This window comes from Cherax quadricarinatus, chromosome 41, assembly GCF_038502225.1.
Source record: "Cherax quadricarinatus isolate ZL_2023a chromosome 41, ASM3850222v1, whole genome shotgun sequence".
Classification (NCBI taxonomy): domain Eukaryota; kingdom Metazoa; phylum Arthropoda; class Malacostraca; order Decapoda; family Parastacidae; genus Cherax; species Cherax quadricarinatus.
Window position 1 is genome coordinate 22,838,945 of NC_091332.1, and position 18,792 is coordinate 22,857,736.

An 18,792-nucleotide genomic window follows, 5' to 3' on the forward strand; every position below is an offset into this window, starting at 1 on the left:
AAAATTGATTTCACATGTAAGAAATCTTTCCTATGTAGATAGATAAGCTGAAGGCAGTGAATTTGTACCCTGAAAAAGCATAGGGGTAGGGATGATATAACTAATGTGTACAAATGGAAAAGCAGAATAATAAGAATATGCTGCAAATAATATGCTGAGAGTATCTAACCAAGGCAGGACTCACAGCAATGGAGTCAAGATGGACAAATTTAGATTAAGAGTATATATAGGAAAGCATTGGTTTAGCAACAGAGATGTAGATGAATGGAACAAACTCCCAAGTAGCCTCAATGAAGAGTGAATTTGGAGATGTTTTAAAAATTGGCTGGATAGGTACATATGTGGGGGTGAGCTGAACCTGCATAGAATGGGCCATTAGGCCTGCTGCAGTGCTTATACATATTCTTATGTTCTTAAATTTACCAGCAACCTATTCTCAGTGAATCAATTAAATACAGTAATACTACTCTGAGCCTCACCTCAAAGACATCACCAGATCTCTTGACTGTTCTATGAGCTCTTGGAGCTCTCACTGGAGATTTGAGCAGGTGTGTAGGAGACAGTGGGTGTGGAGAAGCAGGGGAGAGGGGTGTGCGGCGGTGGTGGTTCCTGGTGCTGTTGCTTCCTCCCCCGCCTCCACCACCACCACCACCGCTGTTGCTGCTACTGCTGCTAACAGGGCTGCTGCTTTGGCCACGACTCACACGGTAACGCAGGTTCATCCTCAACACTACCGCATGCCTGGTGTCAAAGGGAGAAAACTAAGGGTTAAAAAAATTCTCATTTTTCATCAATAAGGATATCTGCAAGAATATGAATTACTCTCATATGAACCACTGGAGAACACAATATACTGGGCTAGTGTACACTCCACTATATAGTCTGAGCACAGTACCATTTCATAAACTACAGTGGACCCCCGACCAACGAAGGCATCGTCTAATGAAAAAAATCACCTAACAAAGCATTTTTGCATAAAAATTTTGGCCCGACCAACAATGAAAAACTCGACTAACAACATTTGTCCTGAACGTGTCTGCCTGTCTGTCCAGGCTGAGCGCGCCTCAGTTGCCCTACCTTCAGATAGTGTGCTATTGTTTATAAGCCAGGAATAATACAAAATATATGCGATATATTTTGTATTATTCCATTGTTTTTTAAGCTTGTAACTGCTGAATAAGCCACCATGGGCCCAAAGAAAGCTTCTAGTGCCATCCCTGTGGTAAAAAGGGTGAGAAATACTATTGTACTACGGTCAGCTGTTGCTGCACCACCGTCAGCTGCTGCTGTACCACCGTCAGCTGCTGCTGTACCACTGTCAGCTGCTGCTGTACCACGGTCAGCTGCTACTGCACCACCATCAGCTGCTGCTGCCTCACCATCAGCTGCTGCTGTACCACCATCAGCTACTGCTGTACCACCATCAGCTACTGCTGTACCACAGTCAGCTGCTGCTGCTGCTGCTGCTGCACCACCATCAGCTGTACTACTCAAAGATGTGGAGAGAGTGTTGTTGATGTGGCTTAACGACAAACAATTACCGAAAAACAATTAACCCCAGAGGGTTAGCCACCCAGGATAACCCAAGAAAGTCAGTGCATCATCAAGGACTGTCTAACTTATTTCCATTGGGGTCCTTAATCTTGTTCCCCAGGATGCGAGCCACACCAGTCAACTAACACCGAGGTGAACAGGAAAAAATGTCCGGAACTAGTGCTCATATTGGTGAATTTAAAACTAGCGAAGGTTGGTTTGAGAGATTTAAAAATCGTAGTGGCATACACAGTGTGATAAGGCATGGCGAAGCTGAAAAATTCCAACCCCAACAAGTGTTCAATTGTGACGAAACAGGCCTGTTCTGTAAGAAAATGCCAAACAGGATCTACATTACTAAGGAGGAAAAGGCACTCCCAGGACACAAACCAATGAAAGACAGGCTAACTCTCATGTTTTGTTGTAATGCTAGTGGGGATTGCAAAGTGAAGCCTTTACTCATGTATCACTCTGAAAATCCCAGAGTGTTCAAGAAGAACAGTATCTCATCACTTATCAATACTCTTCAATAAAGGAGTAATTTTATCATTTATTTATGTAGTTACTGTGCATATCTCATTGTTGTCTTTGTAGGGAAATGTATATTTCATGAAAAAAAAAAATATTTTTTAATACTTTTGGCTGTCTGGAACGGATTAATTGGATTTCCATTATTTCTTATGGGGAAAATTAATTCGACTAACAATAAATTCGCCTAAAGATAAGCTCTCTGGAATGAATTAATATCGTTGGTCGAGGGTCCACTGTATATGTATTTTGGTCACTGTGTTATTCAAGGAAAGTATCTCAGTATCCCACAGCCTCAACCCCTCGTCTGTTTAACCAGATATACCTGTCACCAGTTTCAGGAGTTTTTCTATTCCTGCAGCCCAGGAGAATCTCTTGATTCCATGATCTTGGCTAGAGGTATGTGTGTGGACTTAAGGGGGTAAAACAAGGGTTCTGCTATCATCATGACCATTGTGAGGAGATGGGTACATTTTTACCATTTCTTGCCATTTCTTTTATCTCCTAACACTTGCTCCAAGTGATGCTATTTATTGCCTGAGTTACAGTTAAATAAATATGTTAAGTGACATGTAATCTATAGAAAGAGCAAGCAAAGCAAGTGACCCTTGTTATCAAGGACACACTTAAACAATACATGCAGGTTAAAGAAACAAATGCAGCATTTTTCTATGAAGCTCTAATGAGCCCTTGACTGGGTCTTTATATGAACAAGATCTGTGTCTGTTAATTTTCCCCTCATAAACATAATTAAACAAGCATAAGACACATGAAGCTCCCCATCAACAAAACTGGTGAAACACAATAGCAAAAATATCAGGAGACAACAAAAGTGAATCATTTGAGCTCTGCTAATATTTCAAAATGAATAACATTATTGTATCAGAAAAAAATTAATTACAGCAGATATGCTATTAACCAGTGCACCCTTCTCCACACCAAGTTTAACTGCTGAGCAAAATCATTCAGATGTGAAGTGTAGAACCATCAACTGAAGTATTAGAAAGCCAAGGAGAGGAATGTGAAAGAATAAAATAAAAATTAAAAATGTATGTTCATATAAACACCCCTCCTTAATATGATGATAAAGGTATACATCATGGTCAATGTCATCCACTAGTATTTATCAAGTAAAAAATCTACAAAACAAAACAAAAACAAAAAAAAAAAAAATTTAACAAATATTTATTATATGTACTATCTTATAAGCTAATTATCTGGCATTATTAAAAAATACTAAGGCCAAATGCCCAGTGTTTGTTTGTTCATGCACTTGTGGCAATAAAGTAATTGTGCAAAATTTCAGGCGAATATTGATAACTTCATACTCAAGATGCAAGATAGCAAATCACAAGGAATTGTAACAACTGCACAATTTAGGGAAGCATGGGTTTAACCCTTTGACTGTTTCCGACGTATAAATACGTCTTACGAGCCAATGTTTCTGACGTATTTATACGCACAAATTCTAGCGGCTTCAAATCGAGCGCCAAAGGCCTGATAGGCCTACACGGGAGAGAATGGGTCTCAGTGGTCGGTGTGCACCCTGTGAAAAAAATCTGGGACCTAGCGGTGCATTGTGGGAACGCCATGTTGTCAGTCCATTTTCACCATGCCTCTCGGTAAGAAGTTCCTCACTCCTCGGCGGATTGGAGGTCTTTTGTTCCCAAGTGATAGCTCTAACAGCGATGAAAGTGTCAGTGACAGTGAATTCAAGGGTTTTCAAGTGAGTGTTACCGAAAAAAGTGCCCAGGATAACGTAAATAGTGACGAAAACCCAGATGACCCACAACCTTCGACCTCTGGTGCTGTGCCGGCTTGTTCACGTTCACGTTCGCCTGTACCAGGACGAAAGAGGAAACTATTTGGTCGTGTACAACACCCTGATGATAGCAGTGATAGTGATAGTGATAGTGATAGTGATTTCAAAGTCATTGAAAGCAGTTCTAGTGACAGTGAGAGTGAATATTCCCCAGTGAAGCGCCAGTATGTACGACGTAGCATGCGGTCTGGTAGTGTTTCATATGTTGTTCCAAGGGGAAGGAGAAACTCTGGGAGCACATCCCATGGCCCAACACCACGACCTGATAGTGAAGATGACGATATTGTAACGATGGGTATGAATGGTGACAGTGAGGGAGGAGGCAGTGGTGGTGATAGTGAGGGTGGCACGGCCCATGTGGCACCATCACCGGGCCACGCTACTAGCCACGCGGCTGACTCAGCAGAACAACCAGCCTCACCCTACCCCACACTGCCACAACCTGCACCACCACAACCTGCACAGCCACAACCACAGCCACAACCACGGTACAATATCCAGACCCCACCAGCAGACCGCATCTGGGATTGGCAGGACGGTGACGAGTTTGTTCCCAGTCCCCATGACTTTGATGAAACACAAAGTGGAATAAAGCCATCTTGTCCACTTGGGAACAATGCCAGTGAACTGGACTGCTTTGAGTTATTCTTCGATGAACCCCTGATGGACATCATTGTCAGGGAAACCAACACATACTGTGAATACACCATGGCAAATACAATTCTCTCACCAAAATCACGGCTACACAAGTGGAAGGAGACAACTGTGGCAGAGATGTACCTGTTTTTTGCCACAATAATGCTTATGCCACATGTGTATAAGCCCACTGTCACCACATACTGGACAACAGATCGCCTGATTTCAACTCCAGGTTTTAGTGACATTATAGGTGTCAATCGTTTCCTGATACTGTTGCGTATGTTACACTTTTCAGACAAAACCAGGCCTGACAGAAGCGACAGGTTATATAAGATAAGAAATGTGTTTATGTACCTGAAACAAAAGTGCTGCATGTATTTTTATCCCTTCAGGAAGCTTGTTATTGATGAGTCCTTGATTTTATTCAAAGGAAGACTCTCATTCAAGCAATATATACCAAGCAAGAGGAAACGCTTTGGTATAAAGCTATTTGTACTGTGTGATTGCAGAAGTGGTCTTGTTTTAGATATTATTGTGTACACTGGCAGTAATACTTTGAGAGATACCATGAAGTTATTGGGTATCTCTGGTGATGTGGTTCGAACAATGATGGAACCATATCTTGGTAAGGGGCATATGTTATTTACTGATAACTGGTACACAAGCCCCTTACTCAGTGATTTCTTGCGAGTGAACTTGACAGACGTGTGTGGCACAGTGCGTGGTAATCGCAAACATATGCCAAGGTTCGACGCTGGCACTCGCAGAGGTGAGGTGCAAGCCTTTGCTGCCAATGACATCATGGCATTTCGGTGGCATGACAAACGTGATGTCACATTGTTGACATCAGTTCACACAAACGAAATGGTACCCAGTGGCAGGGACAACAGAGAGACCAATGAACCCATTCTAAAGCCTGCAGCTGTCATGGACTACAACCTCAATATGCGCTTAGTGGACAAATGTGACATGCAGATTGGGTTTGCAGACTGTGTATGCAAGAGTTATAAGTGGTATATCAAACTTTTTTTCCATCTTGTTGATATCTCTATGCTAAATGCTTATAACATATACAAGTTGAAGACCAACAAAACACCAAAATATGGTGAATTTTGCCTGTCAGTAATCAGACAAATAATTGCAAAATACAAAGGAGCAACTCCTGCAATAGACCAGCGCCCACAGACGTCATCTCGTTTGAGGCCTGGTGATCACTACCCCATACAACTGCCTCCTACTACTGCCAAGAAAAATGCTCAGAAGAGGTGTTATGTATGTATGCATACCACAAAACGCCCACAAACACGCAGAGACACTCGTTTTATGTGTGAGGAGTGTGAAGTGCCCCTCTGCATATACCCATGTTTCAAAGAGTTCCACAAGCTGCAGCAGTTCTAGGAACGTGGTTAGTGACTGTACATATGTATATATATTATGGAACAATAGTAATAAACATTGTTTTGTATTGTTTGTTTGTGTAAACAAAGTGTATACACAAACTAATAGTGATAAAGTTTGTTCTGTTATTGTGTTGTAAATAATGAGTGTATATTTGAACAATGCACCTTACATTGGTCTCACAGGCCACATAAGTTACCTGGAAAAGAAAAATATTGAAAAATGCAAGAAACCTTTGAATTAGAGTAAATAAAAGAATACCGGGTGGGCGGCAGTCGCCGCTGTTGCCGTAAGCACGTCAATTTCTGCAAACTTTGCGGCTCTATATCTCGGTAAGTACTGATGGCAAAAATTTTTTTTAGGCTTAAAACACTAGTAAAAATATTCCTAACATTTTCATAAGAAAAAATAATTTTTTTTTTTTCGAATATTTGGCGACATAGAATGACAGTTTCAGAGAGGGCCCTGAAACAGTCAAAGGGTTAAAGCAGGTCACTCCTATCTTTCACAATTACTAGACCATTACACAATATGGTCTTGAATGCAGTAAAAGACAAGTTAAATGCTGATATGCTGCACATGATTTTGCAAAAGCCTTTGACATGTGACCATTACATCCAAAAGGAATAACTGGTTAAGTGGGCAGAGAGATACTTAACTTCTTAACGAACAGAGGTAAGAGTAGCAGTGAAGAGAGTGAGGTCAGAGGTTGCTACACTGAAAAGATCTATTCTTCAAGACAATACTCGCTCCACTTCACTTTCTCATTCTTGTATCCAACATGGAGTATGTAATTCATAGCACTGTGACATCCCTTGCTGATGACACCAGAATCTCAATGTAAGTGGCATCCATCAAAGACACAGTGAATCATCAAGAGGATATAAATAACTTTTCTAGTTGGCCTCTGACAACATTATGATGTTCAATGAGGTCAAGTCTCAATTGTTCCACTATGGAGGAATGGAGGCAATAAAGATTGAAATGGAGTACAGGACTAACCCAAATCATTCAATAGAGTAGATGTCAGAAGATCTCACATTCAAGATTCGCAACAATGTTGTTACAGCTACTGCAAGAAAAATGATAGGCTGGATAACTAGAACTTCCAAGACAGGGGATACTGAGTCACTGATGATACCCTTCAAGCCACTTGTTCTCTCCAGGCTGGAATACTGCTGTATACTAACAGCTTCCTTCAAGGCAGGATAAATTGCTGAGCTAGAAAATGTATAGAGAGCTCTCTCTACCCACATACACTCAATCAAATGTCTAAACAGCTGGGAACACCTGAAACTTCTTCAACTGTATTCCTTGAAATGTAAATTAGAAAAGTACATCATAATTTACACCTGGAAAATCCTCAAGTGACTGGTCTCAAACCTGCACACCAGAATCATTCAGTGTGAAAGAAAGCAAGAGACTTGGCAGATAGTGCACAGTACCTCCAAAAAAAAAAAAAAGCAGAGAACACAACAAGTACACTAAGAGAGAACTTGCTGAGTGTCATAGATACCCAACAAGCCCCTGGCAGTCTTCAAGAGGGAACTGTACAAGTTCCTCAAATTCGTTCTAACCATCCGAGCAGTAGTTTGTACTTTGAACTGCATGCAGCTAGCAGTAACATTCTGGTTGATCAGGCCTTGATCCAATGGTAGGCCTGGTCTAGGACTGACTCACGGGGCATTGAACCCTGGAAGAATCCTTCAGATATCCTTCTGGTGGTCTGTGGAATCATATCAAGCTGAAAGATTTGATATCACTGAGGGGTTATTTCTATCCAATTTTCTTAAAAGGGAATGAATGGAAGCAACATCCATACACTTACAGGAGTAAACCATACCCCCGGCCGGGATTGAACCCGCGGTCATAGAGTCTCAAAACTCCAGCCCGTCGCGCTAGCCACTAGACCAGCTAGCCACAATAAGATTCATCCAACTAGGTATATTTCTACACCATAGGAAAGTTAGCACAGGCACCTCTGTGACCACAAATGCAAGTTTTTACAGACGAATCTCCAGCTAGCGTGGCCGTGACGAACTCTAGCTCAAGTCCCTTCACTGCCGTCAACATGACTTAAGAAATCGTAATGACACGATTGCAAATAAACCATACCCCCGGCCGGGATTGAACCCGCGGTCATAGAGTCTCAAAACTCCAGCCCGTCGCGCTAGCCACTAGACCAGCTAGCCACAATAAGATTCATCCAACTAGGTATATTTCTACACCATAGGAAAGTTAGCACAGGCACCTCTGTGACCGCGGGTTCAATCCCGGCCGGGGGTATGGTTTATTTGCAATCGTGTCATTACGATTTCTTAAGTCATGTTGACGGCAGTGAAGGGACTTGAGCTAGAGTTCGTCACGGCCACGCTAGCTGGAGATTCGTCTGTAAAAACTTGCATTTGTGGTCACAGAGGTGCCTGTGCTAACTTTCCTATGGTGTAGAAATATACCTAGTTGGATGAATCTTATTGTGGCTAGCTGGTCTAGTGGCTAGCGCGACGGGCTGGAGTTTTGAGACTCTATGACCGCGGGTTCAATCCCGGCCGGGGGTATGGTTTATTTGCAATCGTGTCATTACGATTTCTTAAGTCATGTTGACGGCAGTGAAGGGACTTGAGCTAGAGTTCGTCACGGCCACGCTAGCTGGAGATTCGTCTGTAAAAACTTGCATTTGTGGTCACAGAGGTGCCTGTGCTAACTTTCCTATGGTGTAGAAATATACCTAGTTGGATGAATCTTATTGTGGCTAGCGCGACGGGCTGGAGTTTTGAGACTCTATGACCGCGGGTTCAATCCCGGCCGGGGGTATGGTTTATTTGCAATCGTGTCATTACGATTTCTTAAGTCACACTTACAGGAGTACAAGGCAGAGAATTATTTTGGCAACTGAGCAAGAGAGAGATATGGGAAGTTGAATACACAGCAGGTCTAGTGATATCTAGGCTGGTGAATGATTTTGGAGTTTAAATGCTCTGCACGCTAGTAGCTTTCTTTGTGTTTAATTAGCAGTACAGTGGACCCTCGACCAACGATATTAATCCGTTCCTGAGAGCTCATCGTTAGTCGAGTTAATTTTCCCCATAAGAAATAATGGAAATCAAATTAATCCGTTCCTGACACCCCAAAGTATTAAAAAAAAAAATTTTACCACATGAAATATTAATTTTAATACACACAAACTGAAGAAGACATGTACAATTACATGACACTTACCTTTATTGAAGATCTGGTGATGATTGATGGGATGGGAGGAGGGGAGAGTGTGGATGGTGTTAGTGTTTAGAAGGGGAATCCCCTTCCATTAGGACTTGAAGTGTCAAGTCCTTTTCCGAGGTTACTTCCCTTCTTCTTTTAATGCCACTAGAACCAGCTTGAGAGTCACTGGACCTCTGTCGCACAACATATCTGTCCATAGAGGCCTGTACCTCCCGTTCCTTTATGACATTCTTAAAGTGTTTCACAACACTGTCAGTGTAATAGTCACCAGCATGGCTTGCAATAGCTGTGTGAGGGTGATTTTCATCAAAAAAGGTTTGCACTTTAAGCCACATTGCACACATTTCCTTAATCTTTGAAGTAGACAACTTCTTCAATTTCTCTATCCCCTCCTCCGGAGCAGTTTCCTCAGGTGTGGCCTCTTGCCGTTGAAGATGATCTTGCAGCTCATCAGTGGTTAGTTCTTCATTGTCCTCCTCCACCAACTCTTCCACATCCTCCCCACTAACCTCCAACCCCAAGGACTTCCCCAATGCCACAATTGATTCCACAACTGGCATAGGCTTCTCAGGGTTAGCCTCAAATCCTTCAAAATCCCTTTTGTCTACACATTCTGGCCACAGTTTCTTCCAAGCAGAGTTCAAGGTCCTCTTAGTCACTTCCTCCCAAGCCTTACCTATAATGTTTACACAACTGAGGATGCTAAAGTGTTCTCTCCAAAACTCTCTTAGAGTCATTTGAGTTTTTGAGGTCACTACAAAGCACCTTTCAAACATAGCTTTTGTGTAGAGTTTTTTGAAGTTTGCAATGACCTGCTGGTCCATGGGCTGCAGGAGAGGAGTGGTATTAGGAGGCAAAAACTTGACCTTAATGAAGCTCATGTCCCCAGAAAGTCGCTCTGCCACGTCTGAAGAATGACCAGGGGCACTGTCTAATACCAGGAGGCACTTAAGGTCCAATTTATTTTCCAGGAGGTAATTTTTCAGAGTGGGGGCAAATGCATGGTGTAACCAGTCATCGAAAAAGTCCCTAGTGACCCATGCCTTACTGTTTGCCCTCCACAGCACACACAAATTAGCCTTGAGGACATTGTTTTTCCTGAATACTCTGGGAGTTTCAGAGTGATACACCAATAAAGGCTTCACTTTGCAATCACCACTAGCATTAGCACACATCAACAGAGTAAGCCTGTCTTTCATAGGCTTATGTCCTGGGAGTGCCTTTTCCTCCTGAGTAATGAAGGTCCTGCTTGGCATTTTCTTCCAAAACAGGCCTGCTTCGTCACAATTAAACACTTGTTCAGGTTTCAATTCTTCACTGTCTATGTACTCCTTGAATTCCTGCACATATTTTTCAGCTGCTTTTTGGTCCGAACTGGCAGCCTCACCATGCCTTATCACACTATGTATGCCACTACGATTCTTAAATTTCTCAAACCAACCTTTGCTAGCCTTAAATTCACTCACATCACCACTAGTTGCAGCCATGTTTCTAATTTAATCGTCATGCAACTTCCTAGCCTTTTCACATATGATCGCTTGAGAGATGCTATCTCCTGCTATCTGTTTTTTGTTTATCCACACCAATAACAGTCTCTCAACATCTTCTATCACTTGCGATCTCAGTTTCAAAAACATAGTTGCACCTTTGGCAAGAACAGCTTCCTTGATTGCCATTTTCTTGGCCACAATAGGTTGATTGGGGTTTTGTGTACAACCTGGCCAGCTCAGAGACATGCACTCCACTTTCATACTTAGCAATGATCTCTTTCTTCATATCCATAGTAATTCTCACCCTTTTTGCTGTATGGTTGACAGTAGAAGCTTTCTTGGGGCTCATGGTGACTTATTTTGCAGGTGCAATCACTAAAAACGCTGTGATAATATGAAATGTTCCGATTGTATGTTTGGATGCGACCACGGTGGCCGGCTGGCTTGTAAACACTGGCACCCACGGGACAAGTGAGGCTCGCTCAGGCCACACGTGGACGCGTCTCTAATGGAACGAATCGCGTTGGTCGAGTTTTTTAGCACTAGTCGAGGCAAAAATTTTGAGTTAAAATGTATTGCTAGTCGGATTTAACGTTATACGATGCCATCGTTGGTCGAGGGTCCACTGTATTTGATTATATATAAAACTACATTTTTTGATACTGCAAAAAGAAATAAAGTTTGTTTGTTTGGAGAAATATAGTACAGTTGACCCTCCATACCCATAAGGGGTTACATGTCTAGAGGTCCCAAAAGTTAAAACTCACAACTAATACAAGATTATGTTTGAATAATGAACATAGCTTCAGATTTATGTTCATTTTGTGTTTCAGAGACCATCTCTCTTCATATATCACCAATCTGGAGGTCAATATTAACATTCATAAAAAAGACCAGAAAGAAGAAAGATCTGAGCACATTTTTTTTTTAACAAAATCCTATACAGGTGCTCCTTGACTTAAGATGGAGTTATGTTCTGAAGAACCCAGTGTGAGTTAAAAATATCATAAGTCAAAAATGAATATGATATTCTAAGTAAATAAGTAAGTAAATACCTACTGTCACTGAATAAGTAAATAAACAAATAATTACTGTAACTAACTAAATACCAGTACTGAAAGGTAAATAAATAAATAAAGTTATGGACTTGCCGCCTTCATGTTTCATCTCCAAAGTACAGCCTCTCCTCACTTAGTGATGTACTCGTTTACCGATGACTTGGACTTATGATGGGCTCTCTGACCAGTATGCATACCCACATAATGTATATTAGAGCTGATTTCCTCTATTCTGTTTATTACAATATACATTGGAACCCCAAGTTTCGTACACCCTGACTAACATACGCTTCGAGTTTATAACTGTTTTTTAGTTCAATTTTGTCCCGAGTTTCGCACTGTGCCCCGTGTTTTGTCCCATACCAGACCTGTCTGCCTGCCAGCGCCTGCGCGAGGAGGCGCGCAGACGTTGTGAGTCAGTCTGCATTTGTTTATCTTTGAGTGAACATTACCCTGTGCACTCATCCAAACATTTCACAATTAATTCATTGTGTTTGGTGCTTCTTTATTGAGTGCAACTGTGAAATAAGTCACCCTGGGCCCAAAGAAACTTGCTAGTGGCACCCCTTTAGTAAAGAAAGTGAGAAACACCATAGAAGTGAAGAAATACATAGTACAAAAATGCAAAGTGGTATGCGAGTTGTGGAGCTTGCCAGGATATATGGCAAAAACAAATCAACAATTGCTTCTATCCTGGCAAAGGAAGCTGATGTTGCAAAAGGTGTAGACATGTTAACCAAAAATAGATCACAGACAATCGAAGAGGTTGAGAAGTTGTTGGTGGTGGTGTGGATCAACAATAAACAGATAGTGGGTGATAGTGTTTTGGAGTCACTCATTTGTGAAAAGGCAAGGCAGTTGCATGATGATCTCATAAAGAAAATGCCTGCAACAAGTGCTGACGTTAGTGAATTTAAGGCCAGCAGAGGCTGATTTGACAAATTTAAGAAGTGTAGTGACATACACAGTGTGGTGAGGCATGGCAAGGCTGCCAGTTCTGACAAACATGAAGCTGAAAAATTTGTAAGTGAATTTAAGGGGTACATAGAGACTGAAAAATTCAAACCCCAACAAGTGTTCAATTGTAACGAAACAGGCCTCTTTTGGAAGAAAATGCCAAAGAGGACCTACATAATGCAGGAAGAAAAGGCACTATCAGGACACAAGCCTATGAAAGACAGGCTAACTCTTTTACTCTGTGCTAATGCTAGTGGGGATTATAAAGTGAAGCCTTTACTGCTGCATCACTCAGAAAATCCCAGAGTGTTCAAGAAAAACAATGCCATCAAGAATAAATTGTGTGTTATGGAAAGCTAATAATAAGGCATGGGTCACAAGGCAAATTTTCAAAGAGTGGATCCATGAAGTGTTTGGCCCCAGTGTGAAAAAATACCTCCTGGAAAATAATTTGCCACTCAAGTGCCTCCTGGTAATGGACAATGATCTTGCACATCCTCCAAACTTGGAAGACCTATTGTCTAATGGCCAGCAGGTAATTTCTAACTTCAAAAAACTCTACATCAAAGCAGTGTTTGAAAAGTGCTTTGAAGTGACCTTGGACACTCAGTTGACCCTAAGAGAGTTCTGGAGGAATCACTTCACTATCCTCCATTGCATAAGCCTTATAGGTAAGGCTTGGGAGTGACTTCCAGGAATTTGAACTCTGCTTGGAGACAACTGTGGCCACAATGTGTCCTCTGTGTCCTGTAGAGGGATTTTGAAGGGTTAGAGGATGACCCTGACCCTGCCGACCCTCTGTCTGTTGTGGAAGGTAATGTGGCATTGGGGGAGTCGGGGAGTCCATGGGGTTGGAGATGAGTGGTGAGGATGTGGAAGAGTTGGTGAAGGACCACAGGGAAGAGCTAACCACTGAAGAGCTGCAAGAGCTTCATCTGGAACTGCATCAGACCACAGTTGAGGAACTTGCTTCAGAGGAGGAGGAGGAAGAGGAAGTGAAGGAGGTGCCTTCTTTGGTGATTAAGGAGAAGTGAGGGATGTGGAATAGGCTGCAAAGTTTTGTGCAAAAATACCACCCTGAGCAAGCTGAAACAAGCCATCTCTGCAACAAGTTCAGTGACAGAACCATGTTCCATTTTAGGGAAATGTTAAAGAGGTGCCAGAAACAGAGGACTCTGGACAGTTTTTTTGTGTGACAGGCATTAAAGTGGCATTAAAAAACAAAGAAGGGAAGTAACCCCAGATAATGACTTGTTACCTAAAAATTTTTATGGAAGGGGATTCCCCTTCCAAACAGTAAGTGCTCCCATACTCCTCCCCCCTATCTTCCAGATGCCAGCAACAGTCTTCAAGAAAGGTAAGTAAATGTTATTTTAAATGTTTATTTAAATGTTAATTTATCTATTGTATTACTAATTTAAGTACATACCAGTACAGTGGACCCCCGGTTAACGATATTTTTTCATTCCAGAAGTATGTTCAGGTGCCAGTACTGACCGAATTTGTTCCCATAAGGAATATTGTGAAGTAGATTAGTCCATTTCAGACCCCCAAACATACACGTACAAACGCACTTACATAAATGCACTTACATAATTGGTCGCACTGGCAGGTGATCGTTAAGCGGGGGTCCACTGTATATGTATTTATATGTGTTGTGTGTATATAAAACTATATTCTTTAAAAAATGTAATTTTTGTGAATATTTTTGTGGGTCTGGAATGGATTAATTGGATTTACATTATTTCTAACAGGAAATGTTCTTCAACTTTAGGATGTTTCAACTTTAGTCCTAGCTCCTGGAATGGATTAAATACGAAACTCGGGGTTCCACTGTACAGTACATGCAGTATAAATATTTAAAAATAAACTAAAACTGTTATTAATGGTGAAAATGTGACATTAAAACAATATCAAAGATGGTTGACATAAACCCACTACCATTATAGTATGCTCCTTGCTTAGCAACGAATTTGTTTACCGATGTGGTCTTAGTAATTCCATCGTTAAGCGAGGAGAGGCTGTAATTGCTTTTGCACCATTGTAAATTTGAAATTTCGTAAGTTAAACCATTGTAAGTCAAGGAGCACCTTATTTAGTCTCTAATTTAGAGTTGTATATCAAGTCCCAAAAATGGGAAACAAAATATCACGAATAAGGATTCCCATTACTAAAAACATTGGATAATCAGATTACAGTGAAACCTCGGTTTTCGTGATTAATCCGTTCGAAAAAGTCTGGCGAAAACCAAATCATATGAAAACTGAAACATTTCCCATAAGAAATAATGTAAATCCAATTAATCCATTCTAAACACCCAAAAATATTAATAAAAAACACATTTTATAGAGAAAACTACAGTTTTACATACAGAAAACAATGAGAAATAAATATAAATGACTAATAAAATAGATAAATGAATGTCTAACATCAATTTTACCTTTATTGAAGACTCTTGTTGGCGTATGGAAGATGGCGAGGAGGGGAGAGGGAGGAGGAGAGGTTATTGTTTGGAAGGGGAATCCCCTTCCATAAGGACTTCAGGTATCAATGCCCTATTCGGGGTTACTTCCCTTCTTTGTCTTTTACTGGCACTAGGACGAGCTTGAGAGTCACTGTACCCCTGTCGTACAAAAAATATGTCCAGAGAGGTCTGTTTCTGGCGTCTCTAAGATTTGCCTAAAATGGGACAATGCATTGTCATTGAACATGTTGCAGATACGGCGTGCAACAGCTTTGTTAGGGTGATACTTCTCCACAAAACTTTGCTGAGTGGCTGAGTCACGTGGACACATTTGGTATGGACCATTTTCAACTCTATGAAAACCGAGCGGATGTACGAAAACTGGGACAAAATTTCAACCAAAAAAGTTGTCAAAAACCAAATCCTACAAAAACTGGAGCATATGAAAACAGAGGTTCCACTGTACTTGAATCAGGAACCCCACAAATCTGGGGATCCAACTGCATGTGATATCTAGAAGGTTAGGACTCAGGAAACAAAATGAGAGGCCTTGTTTGTGGCCTATAACACAGTGGGAGTTGTGTGAAGGTTAAGAGTGGTTATAAACAGTGCCTTGACATCAACAAAGTAACACTCCTATATATCATTAAACAGAAATACTACAGTAGTTCCCCCAAATTTGTGGGGGCTACGTTCCAAGACAATCAGTGAATTTGGAAAAACTGCGAATTCAGCACGCAGCTAAAAAAAATGCCTCTCTTTATAGTTTAAACCCTAAATATGCCCCCAAAACATTCTCAGCTTCATACATCACCCTTAAAAAAAAAATGTAAAGATAAACCCATATACAGTACTGTACTGCTATGTCTCCCGCAGTGCTAGAATGTAAAATACCGATGTTACCCCCATATGTACCGTAATTCATGCAACCCTGTTTTCTTTGGTATACTGTAATTCATGCAACCCCAGTTTCTTTGGTATACATATGGTAAATATATGGTAATAATTTAATTTAGTAAAATTATTATATTTTATATAGAAATTTTGTTGAATTTACATTAATATGTACTGTATTTGTTACAAAATTATTCAATTATATTTTTCTTAACATTTAGCATTAAAACGCATAAAAAATTATATATTATCATGAAAAAGGCAAAAAAATAATTCCACAAATTTGCAGGAATTTCTGCAAACAATTATTAGTTAGGCTCTAAGGAAAAATCTGTGAATTACTGAAGCCGCGAATTTGTGGGAGTCCACTGTATTGTACATTATCTATGTCTTTTCAAAATTTAAATTCTGTACACCAATTCCCCCACCCTCCTTACAAGACATTTGTCTCTTGTTTGAATAATGATGGAGAAGGGAGACAAAAAAGATTTACAACTGGGGGTTGGGCAGGGTAGAGAAAGTTTTGGTAAGGTTCCATATTTCAGAAGGAGTTGGAATTTTTGGGTGGGGCTCCTGTACTCAGGAGAGGGCTGGAGTTTGGATGGGGTTTCCATGTGAGGGTATGTGGGTTTGTGGAGTGAATGAATATTCTAGTATATAATTTGGGAAAGAGATGGAGCCCTTTGCAAAAATTTGATAGAGGGAGGCAGAAAATGGTCCAATAGAGTAAGGGCAGAGAGTCTGAGTGCTTGTGGTTGGGGTTCTGGTAAGAATAGGGAAAAAGTTTTTATGGGGGAAAGGAAAGAGGCAAACCATCACTTTAATGAACCTTGACTTAATAGTCAACTCTTTCAGAAACAACAACAACCCATTTGCTAGAGAACTGTCCATTATTATTACCATCACAGCAAGACACTACAATGCCATTACCAGCTCCTCGCTTTCAACCATCCTGTGGCTTGGTTACTATCAAACACAGCCCACATACTGACGGTCTGTGGTTCAATCCCTGATGCAAGTAGAGATGCTGGGCATATTTCCTTACACTTGCCGCCTCTGTTCACCTAGCAATAAGTAGGAACCTTAGTGTTTGCTAACTGTTGTGGATTGCATCCCAGGAGGTATAGTACAGTGGACCCCCGCATACCGTTGGCATCACATAACGTTAAATCCGCATACCGATACATCTTACCGCTAAAATTTTGCCTCGCATACCGCTAAAAAACCCACTCAACGCTATTCGTCCAAGACGCATCTAATGTGCGGCCTGAGCTAGCCTCACATGTTCCGCCGGTGGCATTGTTTACAAGCCAGCCTCTGCGGTAACATCCAAGCATACAATCGGAACATTTCGTATTATTACAGCGTTTTTGGTGATTTTATCTGCAAAATAAGTGACCATGGGCCCCAAGAAAGCTTCTAGTGCCAACCCTGTGGTAAAAAGGGTGAGAAATATTATCAAAATACTGTGGTACCATGGTCAACTGCTGATGCTGCTGCTGCTGTAGCACTGTTAGCTGCTGCTGCTGCTGTAGCAACGTCAGCTGCTGCTGCTGCTGTAGCACCGTCAGCTGCTGCTGCTGCTGTAGCACCGTCAGCTGCTGCTGCTGCTGTAGCACCGTCAGCTGCTGCTGCTGCACCACCGTCAGCTGCTGCTGCTGCTGTAGTACCGTCTGCTGCTGCTGTAGCACCGTCTGCTGCTGCTGTAGCACTGTCAGCTGCTGCTGTAGCACTGTCAGCTGCTGCTGCTGTAGCACTGTCAGCTGCTGCTGCTGCTGTAGCACCGTTGTTGGTGTGGCTTATTGAGAATACCAAGAAACAATTAACCCCAGAGGGTTAGCCACCCAGGATAACCCAAAAAAGTCAAGTGTCATCGAAGACTGTCTTAACTTATTTCCATTGGGGTCCTTAATCTTGTCTCCCAGGATGCAACCCACACCAGTCGACTAACACCCAGGTGAACAGGAAAAAATGCCTGGAACTAGTGCTCATATTGGTGAATTTAAAGCCAGCAAAGGTTGGCTTGAGAGATTTAAGAATCGTAGTGGCATACACAGTGTGATAAGGCCTGTTCTGGAAGAAAATGCCAAACAGGACCTACAGTACTCAGGAGGAAAAGGCACTCCCAGGACACAGTGTCTCATCAGTCATTGCTGCATCTTCAATAAAGGTGTCATTTATTCTTCATTTAGTAGAGTAGTACATGCACAATATATATTGTGCATGTACTACTCTACTATTGTGCATGTATCCTTCTCTTTGTGTGTAGGAAAATGTATATTTCATGTGGTAAAATTTTTTTTTTCATACTTTTGGGTGTCTTGCACGAATTAATTTGATTTCCATTATTTCTTATGGGGAAAATTCATTCGCATAACGATAATTTTGCATAACAATGAGCTCTCAGGAACGGATTAATATCGTTATGCGGGGGTCCAGTGTATACATTAGACAGAGCTGGGCTTTGCAATGAACTGAGATAGGACAACAGGTCTTGGTCTGTAAAATTGACAAGTAAAAAAAAAAAATTGTCAGTTAAATTAAGGGTTGGCTGCAGATCAAGGGGAATTAAGATAAAAAGATTTTATTTCTTTGCATTGTTTACAATGTGTCATTACAATTTTGATTTCTTAAGTACAAAGAAAGCCACTATCATGCTGGGGCATTTCGGGAAGTCTAAACCTAATGCTTACAGACTACTTAATACTTGACATATAAATAGTAGCAAATTTTAATGAAACATCATTTTTCTTATCACAACAGAGGTAGCTAGTGGTTTACAGTAAT

The 18,792-nt window shown here is 41.2% G+C and overlaps 1 protein-coding gene across 9 annotated transcripts in view; it reads right to left on the minus strand.

The window, feature by feature from the left end:
* LOC128695988 (CTD small phosphatase-like protein 2-A) overlaps positions 1-18,792 on the minus strand; it is a 455,855-nt gene that overhangs the window by 57,660 nt on the left and 379,403 nt on the right. For all 9 annotated transcript variants that reach the window (XM_070093077.1, XM_070093083.1, XM_070093081.1 and 6 more), the window contains one exon: positions 480-741. In XM_070093077.1, the coding sequence (XP_069949178.1) occupies positions 480-741 (262 nt within the window). The remainder of the gene's footprint in view (positions 1-479; positions 742-18,792) is intronic.